The sequence below is a fragment of the Acanthopagrus latus genome, chromosome 12 (assembly GCF_904848185.1).
Source record: "Acanthopagrus latus isolate v.2019 chromosome 12, fAcaLat1.1, whole genome shotgun sequence".
NCBI lineage: Eukaryota > Metazoa > Chordata > Actinopteri > Spariformes > Sparidae > Acanthopagrus > Acanthopagrus latus.
Window position 1 is genome coordinate 18,869,143 of NC_051050.1, and position 13,380 is coordinate 18,882,522.

Genomic DNA, 13,380 nt, shown 5'->3' on the forward strand with positions numbered 1-13,380 from the left:
ATTGTACAGTGAAAAAAACAAAAAAAACAAACATATATATATATATAAACATATACACAATATAATAACCCTTTGGTGTTTGCATTGGTGCAGCAAATACCCAGAAATCACAACTACAGGTCACTGACAACATCACAGTTTCTGCTGCATCGTTAAGTATACCTCACACAGGATAACAGCAGCTTAACAGAGAGGATCACACAGAAACATTTCTCACTTATTTACCAGCTGTGCTGCTGGCCATCAAAGGATTTCGTCCAGTGACAGAAGGTTAAAGCCCATCTGTTGTTGGGAGTTAGTGTGTTACCCCATAGGAGGCTGAGTTACATCACAGCCCGCCAGACAAGAACGGAGGAACGAGGAAGTGAGCAAGTGCAGAAAGTGGAAAATTAAGAACCAGTGGAAGTGGATCTGGAGTTGTGATTGTTATCAAACTTCTACTTTCAAGATAAAAGAAAACTTCTATAATATCTTTCCAGACATTGCCAGATAAGTGTAAATCTGTGCATTTACCCAAACTCTATCGAGTAATGTACTTAATAATTAAAGTAATTATCACAACAGGGCATCTGTGGGTTCTTAAAAAGTCTAAAATCCAATAATCTGAATTTTAAGACCTTGACAGATCTTAAAATGTCTTAACTGGAACTGCTTTTTTTTACTGGAAGTAAACTTTAGTTTGGAAAGTCCAAACTTTTCTCCTCCTATTAAACTGCAGCGATCCCCAAACAAAATTAGCCACACGTCCTGAAGTTTAGAGGAGCCTCAAACAATAAATATGCTCATTTGTCTAAATGTGAGTGCATAATTTGGAGCCCAGCCACCACTGGTGTCTGGATTATTGTGCGAGAGCTGGCAAGCAGCTGTTATGATAAGTGTTACAGTTTTAGAGCAAAGGTGACTGTTTCTGCAGCTGTTTTTTTTGGACTTTCATTGGCGTGTTATGCAGTCTGCTAGACTTCTGTAATAGCTGAACAAATGAACTAAATTTGAATTCACAGAATGCTCAGACTGGAGATGAAGCATTGTAAAAAAATGTGTATTTAAAGTTTCCTCTTTAATGTCCATGTGAAAACCTTATTGTTTGCTTCTGTCTGCTGTCTGTTGAGAGCTCTGTTTATATATATATTGACTCTCTTTCAATCCATATGACCTTTGTCAAAACAACGCTTGATTTAATTGTGTTGCTGCAGCCAATGTTGTTCAAATCTCATGATATTTATACTGAACCACAAAAAAACAACTGTCTCCCTTCTGTGGTATTTGCCGCTGCACAAGAACACAAAGTCATGGGCGCCTGTTATGCTGCGAGCTCATTTGTGATAACCTGCAGGCTGATTTCATGTCACGCCATGGCGGTTGCCTCCCCAGGATCGAGCACGACAACACGGGGATGAACGCCAGCTGGTTCTTGGACCGGGTGGTGGTGACCGACATGAACCGGCCCCATCTGCGCTTCTATTTCGCCTGCAACAACTGGCTGAGCCGGGAGGAGGGGGACAACCTGTTTGTCAGGGACCTGCTGGGCAGCATGAACCCCATGGACGTCCCAAAATGTAGGTCACTCCGGGACAAACGGAGACAGAGGTTTACAGAGGGTACCCTGTTAGTCAAAACCAACATAGAGACTGATCACCAGCAAGACCAGCACATGTTGTGTCTTGGTGCTGGTCTGTGCTGGTTTTTTTTTTTTTTTCCAGCAGGGTAGAACAAAAAAATAACACTTGATTAAATTTCCAAAAGCCTCCAGAACATTTCAGAGACACCACTTGGGTAGAACACAGAGAGACTGTGGTTACGTAACGCTCTAAAGCCAATTGCGAGATTTGTACCAACTTGAGAGACGTGTTTCCAAACCAAGCCACCACAAGTGAGAAGAAAGAAAGGACAGTGTTCGTGCCATGTGTCGGGCCGGTTGTACACAAAGGTGTCTGATAGCCTACACATTTTCCTAATGTGTCAGGCTGTAATTGAATTCCATCAGAGTGTAATCCTCGGGGTAAACCATGCCCCGCGTGTCCTCTGTTGCAATGCGATCTAACATCTTATCTTCGCACCTGCAGTCAATCAAGCAGAGCGCCGTAAAGCCCAGAGGCTGAGTTCAAGACGGGAGGGCAGCTTGATGTGAGGGGAGTGTCAGAGCAAACGCACACACACATGCACACACGCACACACACGCTGTTATGAATATTTAACCTGGAAACCATCTCACTGTGGATAAGTAAGGAACGTGCTGAGTGACAATAGAAAAGTCCAACAATCTGTCATTATATAGTGACTTATTAAGGAAGGAAACTGGTGCATTTATCATATTAGTCACTGTTTGGTTGATTTCCTTGTTTCGCATTTCCTGTTTTGCAGTAAATAAATACATAGTGAGCGTGTTCACCGCCGACATGAAGGGGAGTGGAACCGACGCTGACGTCTTCCTCAACATCTTTGGAGAGAACGGTGACACAGGTATTCTACAGCTAGTGGTTTCTTTTATTATTGACCGTATAGTTTTTCAAATAAGTCGGGGGAGATATGTTCAGTTGGCTTATTATGTCTGATTTATAGACCAAATGTTCCAAAAACAGATATTACATTTCGAATTATATAAAAAGCTAAATTCCTCATATTTGTGATCGCTGTTTTGCTGTGAAGCTCCAAAAATGTTTTGTGGACTATGAAACGTCATTTGACTTTGACTCTTATTTGACTGATTATTTGTACCATAACAACTGTAGCTTCGTCCTCACTGTGTATTCAGCGTGATTGATCCCTATTCTGAGACACTTTGCTTCTCATGAAAGGAGAGAGACGACTGGACAGTGACAAAGACAACTTCGAACGTGGGTCAGAGGACAAGTTCACGATAGAGGCGCCGAACCTGGGGAGGCTGAGGAAAATCACCATCGGACACAACAACAGAGGCTCCTCAGCTGGATGGTTTCTGGATAAGGTGTGTACAGCTCTACATAAAATAGGCACATACATTATCTTTACAGATGTGCACACATTCATGAAATCACATGATCATGCACGACGTGTCTCTCCAGGTGGTGATTGATGACATGGGGAATAAGGAAGTGTACGAGTTCCCAGTTAATCGCTGGTTTGCAATGGATGAGTGTGACGGCAAAATACAGAGAGACGTGCTGGTCGGGTCGATGCAGCCAATGGGTGAGAACAACAAGCAACTACTTCTTAATATTTAAATCCCCCATGATGTTGTGCATGGAAATAAGATAGTTATAATATTGAAAAGTGTTTAAAATTACTCAAAGAAATGATTAATTTTTCCCGACTCTACTTAGGAATCATATACAATGTCCAAGTGATGACTGGAGATGTGAGGGGTGCAGGCACCAACTCTAAGATCCACATGGTCATGCACGGCGCCAAGGGCTTGAAGAACAGTGGCAAAGTCTTCCTGGAGGGCGGTGCGTTCGAGCGCGGCCTCATCGACATTTTCAACGTGGAGATCTGCGAACTGATTAGCCCGCTCAGCAGGGTCACCATCGGGCACGACAACGGGGCTGTCGGTGCCGGATGGTACTGTGAAAAGGTACAAATGATCCGTTTTTTTTCAGTATCACAGCGATTCTCAAAGTGTCGTTCACCTACCAGTCAGTCATTTTTTTCCGTGTAGGTGGTGATATACTGTCCGTTCACGGGCACTGAGCAGACATTTCCGTGCGGGATGTGGCTGGACGAGGACGAGGGGGACGGGCTGATTGAGAGGGAGCTGTACGAGATGGTCTCGCTGAGGCAGAAAAAACAGAAGAGTGGGTGAATTCATTCAGCTCAGAGATCTCTGACCAGTGAAAGAGCAGCAAAACACGCAAATTATATTGAAAGAAAAAGTATTATTTAAGTAAATTTGTCTATGATTCAGACCATTTTGAATTTTTCAAAAACTAGAATTGACTCTTCCTCTGCTGCAGAGTACCCATGGTCCCTCTGGATCTGGACCTCAGATGTGAAGGGGGCCGGGACAGATGCGCAGGTGTTCCTGCAGATCTACGGAGAGAAGGGCAAATCTGATGAGATCAAACTGGAAAACAACTCAGACAGTTTTGAACAGGCCCAACTTGATAAATTCATGGTCAGCCCCTGGATCAACCTGTTAAAATGAGCCTATCAACCTCTCTTCCGCCCTCTGGCTCTCACACTGACCTTTAAATGTTTTTGGGTGGCTTTAGATTGAAATGCCGGACATAGGAAAACTGCTGAAACTGCGCATCTGGCATGAGAAGAGACACCCGTTTTCTGGATGGCATTTAGCGAGGGTAAGACCCATCACCCTGAATCTTATCAGTCAGTGTATGATGTTGATGCTGGTGTATCATTTCCCCTCTTAGCGCTAAAATAGCCAAATTAGGGTCTAATCCTGCACCTGAGGATCCGTGCAACTAGCAGCAGGGGATCCTAGAGGCTAAAAAAGACTATTAAAACACCAAAGGAGTCGTTAACAGCCACTAAAAACCTTTTAAACAAGTAAAAATACTGTAAACCTAAAAGCAGCCAGTGCAGGTTATCTTAAACTGAGGTGATATGCTCTCTCTGTCTGGACTTAATCCATCTCACTTTAGCTTGTTAAGTGCTTGGTTAATGCCACTGCTGCCGTTTTAATTTGCCTGAGATGAAGATGAGTGTGACTCTCTGCAGGTCACTTTGCTCAAGACTCTGACGATGGAGAAATATTCTTTCCAATGTGGCCGCTGGCTGGACATCAATGAAGACGACAACGAGATCGTCCGAGAGCTTCCAGCTACCGGAGCGCACATTGAAGAGCCGCTGCCCTGTAAGAACACAGCGCACGTCAGCAGTCAGTTGTAGTTAAGTTCTGCAATATGAGTGTTTGTTTCCTTTTTTCAGTGATAAAGTATCGTGTGACTATCTGCACCGGCAACGTCAGCGGCAGCGGCACCGACGCCAGCGTCTTCCTCAACATAATCGGTGACCTGGGTGACACGGGAGAGCGACTCATGATCATGAGCAAGAACAACGTCAACAAATTTGAGAAGGGCAACGTGAGTGCACCATCCACGATCAACAGCGATCACAGGAAACAGATAAACGATGTCTGGGAAAGGTGCTGCAAGCATTTCAAATTGTTTTTTTCTCTGTGTCTTCCCTCAGCACGATGAGTTTCTCATTGAGTCTGTGTCCTTGGGCCAGGTGCGCAGAGTGCGCGTCGGTCACGATGGCCGCGGCGGAGGCTGTGGTTGGTTCCTCGATAAGGTGATGGTCAGGGAGGAGGGCCAGCCAGAGTCGATGGCCATTGAGTTTCCCTGTTTCAGGCAAGGCAATGATACCTTATGATACCTTACACACAGATGAAAGGATACGTTTGACGTTTTTGGAAGATATGTCCACACTATTCTTGCTGAGAGTTGCGTAAGAAGACCGATACCTCTGTCAGTTCTGTTGGTAAAACATGAAGTTGCAGCCAGGATACAGACTGGAAACAGGAGGAAAAACAACTAGCCTAAATCTTTTCCAAGCAGATAAAAAAACAAAAAACTTGGAAATGAGTCTGGAGGAACTGGTCGGCAGATTTGATAACTCTGGACGGAGCCAGAATCTTTCCGGTCTTAATGCCAAGTTGAGAGGACTGGCTGATAACTGCCGCTTCTTATTTATCGTGCGGATATGAGAGTGGCATCAAGCAAGCAAGCAAATACAAATAATTCCCAAAACGTTAAACTATTTCCTCACATAAGTAAATGTTTGCATGTCTTGTGTGCAACATGTTTAGTGTAGAGTTTAAATTCTTCATTCTTTGGCTGTAATGTGCCAAAACAGAAGCCAGCTGGACCAAATTGTCCGGACAGTCCTAAAAGCCTGCTAAATAGGCCACGATTACATTCACCAGCTCTCCATTAGTGTGTGTGTTTAAGTAGTTAGGCAGCTGATGGATGAGTTTGCCACTACAAATGGGCACTAAATGCACAGTGGTCAGCCAGCTGTCTGCTTCAGTAACTGGAGCCAAACCACAAGGCTGGGGTGCAGTGTTACGTCTGGAGAGAGGCTCTTCCTGTCTGTCTGTCTGTCTGTCTATGCTGTTAAAAGTGAAACTTGGTCCAATGCAAAATTCAGAAGAGTTTTTGCTTGTTTTGCATAGAACGGCACCGATTAATCAATTCCAGCCACTTAAAATCTAAAAAAAATAAAATAAAAATCAACATGGTTTTCTCCTCTGTGCCGGTAAACTGAATCGATTGGTTTGTGGACAAAACAAGACATTTGATGGATGCCATCTCTGGGAAACACTGAGCAGCGTTTAATAGAACGAAACATTTTTTAAAAAGAAACGATTCATCTAGAAAAATTCAACATGCCTGTGTTCGGTTTTTTTCGTCAGATGGTTGGATCGTAACGAGGACGATGGACAGATTGTCCGCGAGTTGGTTCCGGATGGAGACGGGCTGCGTCTCTTTAGTGAGTGCAAAAGAACGTTTCAAACATAGAACTGGTTAGGTAAACAAAAAAAAAGGGGGCAACATATCTTTTTTCATGCTCATACAAATTACAATAATGTGCGAATTTGCATCCTTCTAAGATGTCGGCTACCACATAGCAATCAAGACGGGCAGTGTGAACGGGGCCAGCTCGGACTCCAGGGTGTTCGTCAAGCTGTACGGGGAGAAGGGTGACACCAACAAGATGATACTGGCCGTCTCCGACAACGACCTCAGGAACTACTTCGAGACGGCACGCACGGACATCTTTACCATTGACACCTTTGACATCGGACGGGCAAGTTCTTCAGACTTGAGAGGTTATGGTTAAGCTGTTGCTCGCTGTTTCCCCAGTTCTGTTTTATCCTCTTTTGTCCTCCGTGTTTACAGATCAATCGTCTCCTCATCGGTCACACTAACGAGGGCCTGCGTGCCGGATGGTTTCTGGACAGCGTGCAGATCTCGGTACCGGTCCACGGGGTGCAGTACATGTTCCCGAGCCACCGCTGGCTCTGCAAAGACGAGGCTGATGGGAAGGTGGAGGTTGAGATCTATCCCAGCGAGGTCTTGGACATTGAACAATGTAAATAACAGCAACATGAAAAGCAACTCACAGACAGACTTTGTCATTTTAAACACAGCAACCGCCATTTGTTCCTCTGATCTACACGATCTTTCCTCCGTGTCATAATGCCGTGGTGTCCCTTCTCTAACAGTGATCAACTATGAAGTGACGGTGGTCACGGGGGACATGCGTTGTGCCGGCACCAATGCCAATGTCTTCTGTCAGATCTATGGAGATGAAGGAAAAACTGAAGTCATTTCACTCAAGAGCCGCTCCAACAACTTTGAACGTGGCACCACTGAGATATTCAAGGTCTGTATAAAAGCCGGTGTTGTCTAATGTCAACGCACGTCGGGCATTTCAGTTCCTTGTTTGACCGCCGTTTCATCCCCGCAAACCAAGATGGAGGCTCAGGACGTCGGCAAGATCTACAAGATACGCATCTATCACGACGGGAAGGGTATCGGGGACGGCTGGTTCCTGGAGAAGGTGGACATCAAGAGGCTGACGATGGCGATGGTGCAGGTTGAGGTGAAGAAGGAGGAGACCAAGAAAGACAAGAAGAAGGACAAGAAAAAGAAGAAGAAAGAGGAAGAGGAGGAGGTGGAGATAGTTGAGGAGCTGCAGGAAGTGGTGGAGACATTTACTTTCCCCTGTAACCGCTGGCTGGCCAGGGATGAGGAGGATGGAGAGATTGTGGTGGAGCTGCTGACTGAAGACAATGAAGACCTGGAGGGTAATCAGAGCGTGGATGTCGTGCGTTGACCCACAAAAGACCAGCTGGTTTGTTTTCATGTCACTCATAATGTGTATGTTCTCACTTTTCCACTCAGTGAACTCCTACGAGGTCCACGTGTTCACTGGGACCATGTTCGGGGCGGGGACCGACGCCAATGTTTACATCAACGTCTATGGAGAGACCGGCGACACGGGGGAGCGACGGCTCAGGAAGTCCAACAACCTGAACAAATTTGAGAAAGGCCAGGTCAGCTTTGTTTCAGCTCGAGATGTGCTTGTTTATCTGGACGCTACTTTTAATGGAACAATTAGACATTTTGTGAAATATATAAAGTTTCTCACCGCTCTCATGTCTGTCTGTAAAATACAAGGCGAGAACCAGGAGACACTTAGTTTAGTTTAGCTTAGCTTAGCTTAGCTTAGCTTAGCTTAGCTTAGCTTAGCTTAGTTTAGCTTTATCTTAGCTCATCTTAAAGAGTGGATCGGGGGAAATATCTTACCTGCTTCTGTTGAATGGTTGAAAAATCCCTTTGAAACCACAACTTCATTTTTTATATGAAGAGATATAAAACGTCAAAAAAGCTTGAGCTTTAGAGGCTATAGATGATCCTAATGACTTATTTTCCTGACATCTAAAATCAAGTTTAAACTTAAACTAGTACAACTACTTTTGACTGATTAAAAATAAGAAAACACTCTTTGTCACCCCTCGTAAAAAGTCACTAATCTAACAGGAAGAACCATATTTCTGAGGAGCTTTTATTAACATTTGTTTTAAAGATAACAGCTTTTGTCATGTGAAAAAGACAAACGTTGCAGTCTGCAAACCTCTGACGCACACATCTCTGTCGCTGGAGTTGGACAGAACTGGACTAGCTGTTTTCCCTCCCACTTTCGAGCCCTCATGCTAAGATAACCATCTCTTGGCTGTACAGTAGCTTCATATGTAACAGACAAACAAGTGGGATCCATGGTCTCAAATAAAAGACAGCAGATAAGCCTTCTCCCTCAAATGTCGATCTGTTCCTTTAACTGTCTCACCTCTGTGACTTTTCATCCGTGACCTCAAAACGGCACAACTTAAAATAAACTGCGACCTCTTAATATACTCAGCCTTCTTGGGTGACACTGAGAGCTGAGCAGAGGCACTGTAACATGCCAAAGAGTTAATTCATTATTATCATTTATTCAGCTAAAAATTACAAGTACTACTACCTTGGGCATAAAGAGTCTAGTCTGACCACACGCCACAGCACAGTGCTTCTCTTCAAGACTGTAAAAACCTCCACAAGAAGTGTGATATTTCCTGTAAGCGTCATTCTTCCACTGTGCTGCAGATGTATTTGTTTGACCTGCTGTGTTCTACATGATTGTTATCAACGATACTGTTTCCTGGATAGGTCTCTGTTGTCAATAGATGTTGCATCTTAAGAGCCTTGCAGGTTAAATAAAGATCAAATAAATAAGTAATGAGTTTCTCAGGGGCCCGCTAACCTAAATCCTCGTTCACATGTGACCCAGGAGGACATTTTCAACATCACGGCGGTCGACCTGGGGATCCTGAAGAAGCTGAGGATCCGACACGACAACAGCCAGGCCAGCGCCGGCTGGTTTTTGGACAGAGTGGAGATCGTGGATAACAAAGATGACACCACGTAAGTCATGATGATGTAAGAGGGAGATAAGATATCACTTTCACCTTGTTGAGTCATTTGTAGAGGCCAAATCAGTGCCACAGGTTTCACAAAGCAACCATCCTGCAGAGCAGACAGGATCTTTACACATAAAATGTATGTAGAGCGCCACTGTGTGGTGTGAAACGGTATTACTGGCGTCAGTGGAGACTTAAATCTAAATAGAGATGGCATTTTTTCAGTCACATTTTTGTGGATGGTATGTTATAGGTACTTTTTCCCTTGTAAACGCTGGCTGGCTATTGATGAGGATGATGGACAGCTTGCCAGGGAGCTGGTTCCTGTGGACGAGGCCTTTATGAGGAAAGGGGACGATGACGAGGAAGACTCCGAGGCCACACTTGGTCTGGAGCAGAAAGGTGAGAGTGATGTCATGGCTGCCCTGAGAAAGACAGAAAAAAACTGATCTAGGGAGACTGAAAATGACTTGTGAGGAAGACATTCAGCTTGTTTATGAACAGGAATAATAATCACACAATGTTTAATTCATTCTTTTTATGACAGCAATGTCAACAACATACACGGTGAGGATAAAGACTGGCGACAAGAAGTACGCAGGAACTGATGCTAATTGTTTTATGACCCTGTACGGCACCAAGGATGACACAGGTAATACTTTCTGACTGTTATCCTGCATTTAGTGTGTTTGTGTGTGTATTTAAGTTATCAAATTACTGTGTGATGTCCATTTCTACAGGGATAATAAACCTGAAGGCTTCAAAGACCCATAAGAACAAGTTTGAGCGGGGTATGATCGATGAGTTCACGGTGGAAGCCGTGGACATCGGGCCGCTGAAGAAGCTGTGTATTGGACACGACAACTGTGGTACAGTAGGACAGACTTCCCACCTGTGTAGTTAATAGCGTGAAACTAGTCCGAATACACATGTGATCACAAAACTGCATTTTGACGTCTAAGGTGGAGGATCCGCGGGCTGGTTCCTTGACTGGGTGGAGATCGATGCTCCGTCTCTCGGACAGAAACTGCGTTTCCCCTGCGGTCGCTGGCTGGACAGAGGGGAGGACGACGGGGCCATCGTGAGGGACCTTTTCCCTAATGCTCTGCAGACGGAGCTTTACACACCATGTAAACCACCACTGAGTCACTTCATAACAGTCTACAGCACACTCCTTGAAGATATTTGTCACCTAAAACACACTACCGGTTATGTTTTTCTGTTTCGTAGTCGTTCCTTACGAGATTAAAACCTTCACGAGCGACGTGTTTGGAGCCGGCACAGATGCAGACGTCTTCATCGTCCTCTACGGGCGAGATGCTGTTTGCACCCAGCAGAAGTCTCTGTGTGTCAACAAGAGGGAGAGGATGATGTATTTTGAGAGAGGAGCCGAGGACATGTTTATTGTCGAGGTACAACAACAGTCTGCAGTCATATATAAACAAGTAGAATAGGGGCATTCATCACATTCTACAGACCGAGGCCGCGAAGAGCAGCGAGACCATCTGCGTATTTCTATACACATTGTTTATTTAATGATGTTTTCTGCTTCCTGTGCAGCTAGAGGACGTGGGGGATGTAATTGAGAAGATCCGTATCGGCCACGACAACCGTGGGGTCAACCCAGGCTGGCATCTGGACCGGGTGGAGATCAGACGTCTGCTCAGGAAGGGAAAGGTACTGCCTACAGAGGCGGAGGATGTGTTACGACCCTCAACTTACAACCCTGATTAAGACATAAATAAAACATAATGTGAGGATTTGCTAACCCTTTTTGACATATAATCACAAGAGGCAATTTGTTTACTGTGTGACCTCATTCGCTTTAATTCATCCATTCCACAAATAAACAGATTAATTGGAAACAGGTGATAGTATCATGGCTGGGTGTGAATCCTTCAGAAGGCTCAGTTGTTAAAAAGGATGAGGGGGTGAAACAGATGACTGTGTAAACTGACATTACTACACAGGCTCTGAAACACTGTTTGAAACCACCGTCAGTAAGCCTTTAATTTGCAGATGATTGCATTCAGTTATTTACTTTTTATGCGTCATCCCAATTTTAGGGGGGGTGTTGTGCACTGACAGCAATACTGCAAAATAGATATACTCCATCAGAAGGAGCTGCACTGAAAATGTCACCTGAGGTAACGTATGTATATTAGTAAAATGCACTTTGAGTGCTAAAAGTTAAAGTTCTTACGAACAAAAAAAAAAATATTTTTATACTATTAAAAAACTATAACTGTGTGTCGCCTTTTACATTTGTAGTTGGAAGCTAATTTGAACTGATATACCATTAATATACTGTTTGGCACTTTAATCAATAGCACTGTATCATGTGTTAGTAGATGATCATATATTTTGTATACAAAATTTTAACAAAAAACTTAATCGTAGTGGAGAAGCAGTATGAAAAGGCATTAAAGGCAAAAAGAAGCACCTCAAAATTGTTCTTAAGGGTTTTCGTTTTGCTTCCAGAACATTTCAGACTCAAATACACATTTAGTTGTTTATTTTAGTTTAGTGCAATTTTGCACGTATCTGATGAGATAAACCTGATTTGCATAGTTCAACATACAATCTCAGAAAAGCTGTGATGCAAACGTAGTTGTGTAAATGTGAGTAACTGTCTTTGAATTGAAGTTTCATGCTGATATCTATTAGTTAAAATGAGCTGTAATGTCCTCCCTCTCAAAACAACTGTTACAAAGTAGGACAGCTGAAAGAAGTACCAACCAGCTGCTGTACAGATGATTAATTACAAATCTCAAATATTTGTTTCAGAAGACTTTAGTAAATATTTGTCTTTGCAGCCACTCGACTGTTACTACTATTCACTTCTACCAGTGACACACAACACTGCTTTTGGTCAGTAGGTGGAGATGTTCTCCTCACAGATACAGTAGATGTGGGTGATGTAGCAGTGTCACTCCCTGAGCTGAGCCACTCTGTTCACTGGTTCTCCTCTAAGGCACAAACACAGCAAATTAAATCATGAGTACATTTTTTTTTGGCCCTGTTCCTCAGTCTCTTTCTCTCTTTAGGGTTCAGAGACCGTCATCTTCCCATGCGAGTGCTGGCTCGCCAAGTCGGAGGACGATGGAGAAACAGTGAGGGAGCTGGTGCCCTCCGACATCATCACCGAGAAACTCTCACGAGACGGAAACCTGAAAGTCACCGAAGTCGAGGTGGAGGATGCTCTGGAGAGTACGTTAACAGACAACACATTGAACTGCGTTTGTACTCTGAAACATGGATACCTGCAGGATTTATCACTCTGTATTTGTCCCTTCTTTCTGAGCATCAGTTTGAAACCAGGGCCAATTTTCCCTTAATGAGTCTGGGCTCTAACAGCGCCAGCGAACTGCGGCTGAAAATTGCTTTCTTTTCACTCTGCATTCTGCCAATTACCTCAACCGTATCCCCTGTGTGCTCGCCTGTGATCATTTTCCCCCTCTACAGCTCACACATACAAAGTGTCAGTGATGACGGGTGATGTGTACGGCGGCGGCACCGACGCCAACGTCTTTCTCACGATCTACGGGGACCTTGGGGACACAGGGGAGAGGAAGCTCAGCAAGTCGGAGACCAACAGCAACAAGTTTGAACGAGGATCTGTAAGAAAAAAAAAAACACCTGTTGCGACCATTTTCTCACATGAAACAATCACAGCGTAATTACACTTCTGTTAATATTCCTCCGATGTTCACCTTTTATCTCCCCAGGTGGACAAGTTCACTATAGAGGCCGTTGACCTCGGACAGGTCTTCAAGATCAAAATCCGCCACGATAACAGTCTGGTGAGTCCCGACTGGTACCTGGACCAGGTGGAGGTGCTGGACGAGGATACAGAAGAGGTCTTTCTCTTCTTATGTGAGCGCTGGCTGTCCAGGAAGAGGGAGGACCGGCGCATTGAGAGAGTCTTCTATGTCAAGGTAGAAACGAAACACATCTGAAACCTCAAAGTGCAGTTA

The 13,380-nt window shown here is 44.2% G+C and overlaps 1 protein-coding gene and 1 long non-coding RNA gene across 3 annotated transcripts in view; one reads left to right on the plus strand and one right to left on the minus strand.

Moving 5' to 3' along the window:
- The window catches only part of LOC119029407 (lipoxygenase homology domain-containing protein 1), a 29,860-nt gene that overhangs the window by 6,673 nt on the left and 9,807 nt on the right, over nt 1-13,380 (plus strand). The window contains exons 4-30 of one of the 2 annotated variants that reach the window (XM_037116198.1): nt 1,372-1,556; nt 2,362-2,460; nt 2,796-2,944; nt 3,042-3,165; nt 3,300-3,550; nt 3,635-3,770; nt 3,930-4,090; nt 4,188-4,274; nt 4,654-4,789; nt 4,864-5,018; nt 5,128-5,288; nt 6,353-6,429; nt 6,551-6,747; nt 6,840-7,032; nt 7,166-7,326; nt 7,417-7,750; nt 7,848-7,999; nt 9,274-9,407; nt 9,657-9,805; nt 9,951-10,055; nt 10,144-10,272; nt 10,366-10,533; nt 10,634-10,815; nt 10,964-11,080; nt 12,451-12,613; nt 12,869-13,023; nt 13,132-13,341. In XM_037116198.1, coding sequence (XP_036972093.1) covers nt 1,372-1,556; nt 2,362-2,460; nt 2,796-2,944; nt 3,042-3,165; nt 3,300-3,550; nt 3,635-3,770; nt 3,930-4,090; nt 4,188-4,274; nt 4,654-4,789; nt 4,864-5,018; nt 5,128-5,288; nt 6,353-6,429; nt 6,551-6,747; nt 6,840-7,032; nt 7,166-7,326; nt 7,417-7,750; nt 7,848-7,999; nt 9,274-9,407; nt 9,657-9,805; nt 9,951-10,055; nt 10,144-10,272; nt 10,366-10,533; nt 10,634-10,815; nt 10,964-11,080; nt 12,451-12,613; nt 12,869-13,023; nt 13,132-13,341 — 4,270 coding nt within the window. Of the gene's footprint in view, nt 1-1,371; nt 1,557-1,718; nt 2,222-2,361; nt 2,461-2,795; nt 2,945-3,041; nt 3,166-3,299; nt 3,551-3,634; nt 3,771-3,929; nt 4,091-4,187; nt 4,275-4,653; nt 4,790-4,863; nt 5,019-5,127; nt 5,289-6,352; nt 6,430-6,550; nt 6,748-6,839; nt 7,033-7,165; nt 7,327-7,416; nt 7,751-7,847; nt 8,000-9,273; nt 9,408-9,656; nt 9,806-9,950; nt 10,056-10,143; nt 10,273-10,365; nt 10,534-10,633; nt 10,816-10,963; nt 11,081-12,450; nt 12,614-12,868; nt 13,024-13,131; nt 13,342-13,380 lie in introns of those variants that run through there. The other variant, XM_037116199.1, reaches the window with a different exon arrangement.
- LOC119029408 lies at nt 4,360-5,026 on the minus strand. Its single transcript, XR_005077977.1, has 2 exons — nt 4,892-5,026; nt 4,360-4,787 (listed from the first exon to the last, which is right to left on the minus strand). It is a non-coding gene; the product is annotated as an uncharacterized LOC119029408 (long non-coding RNA).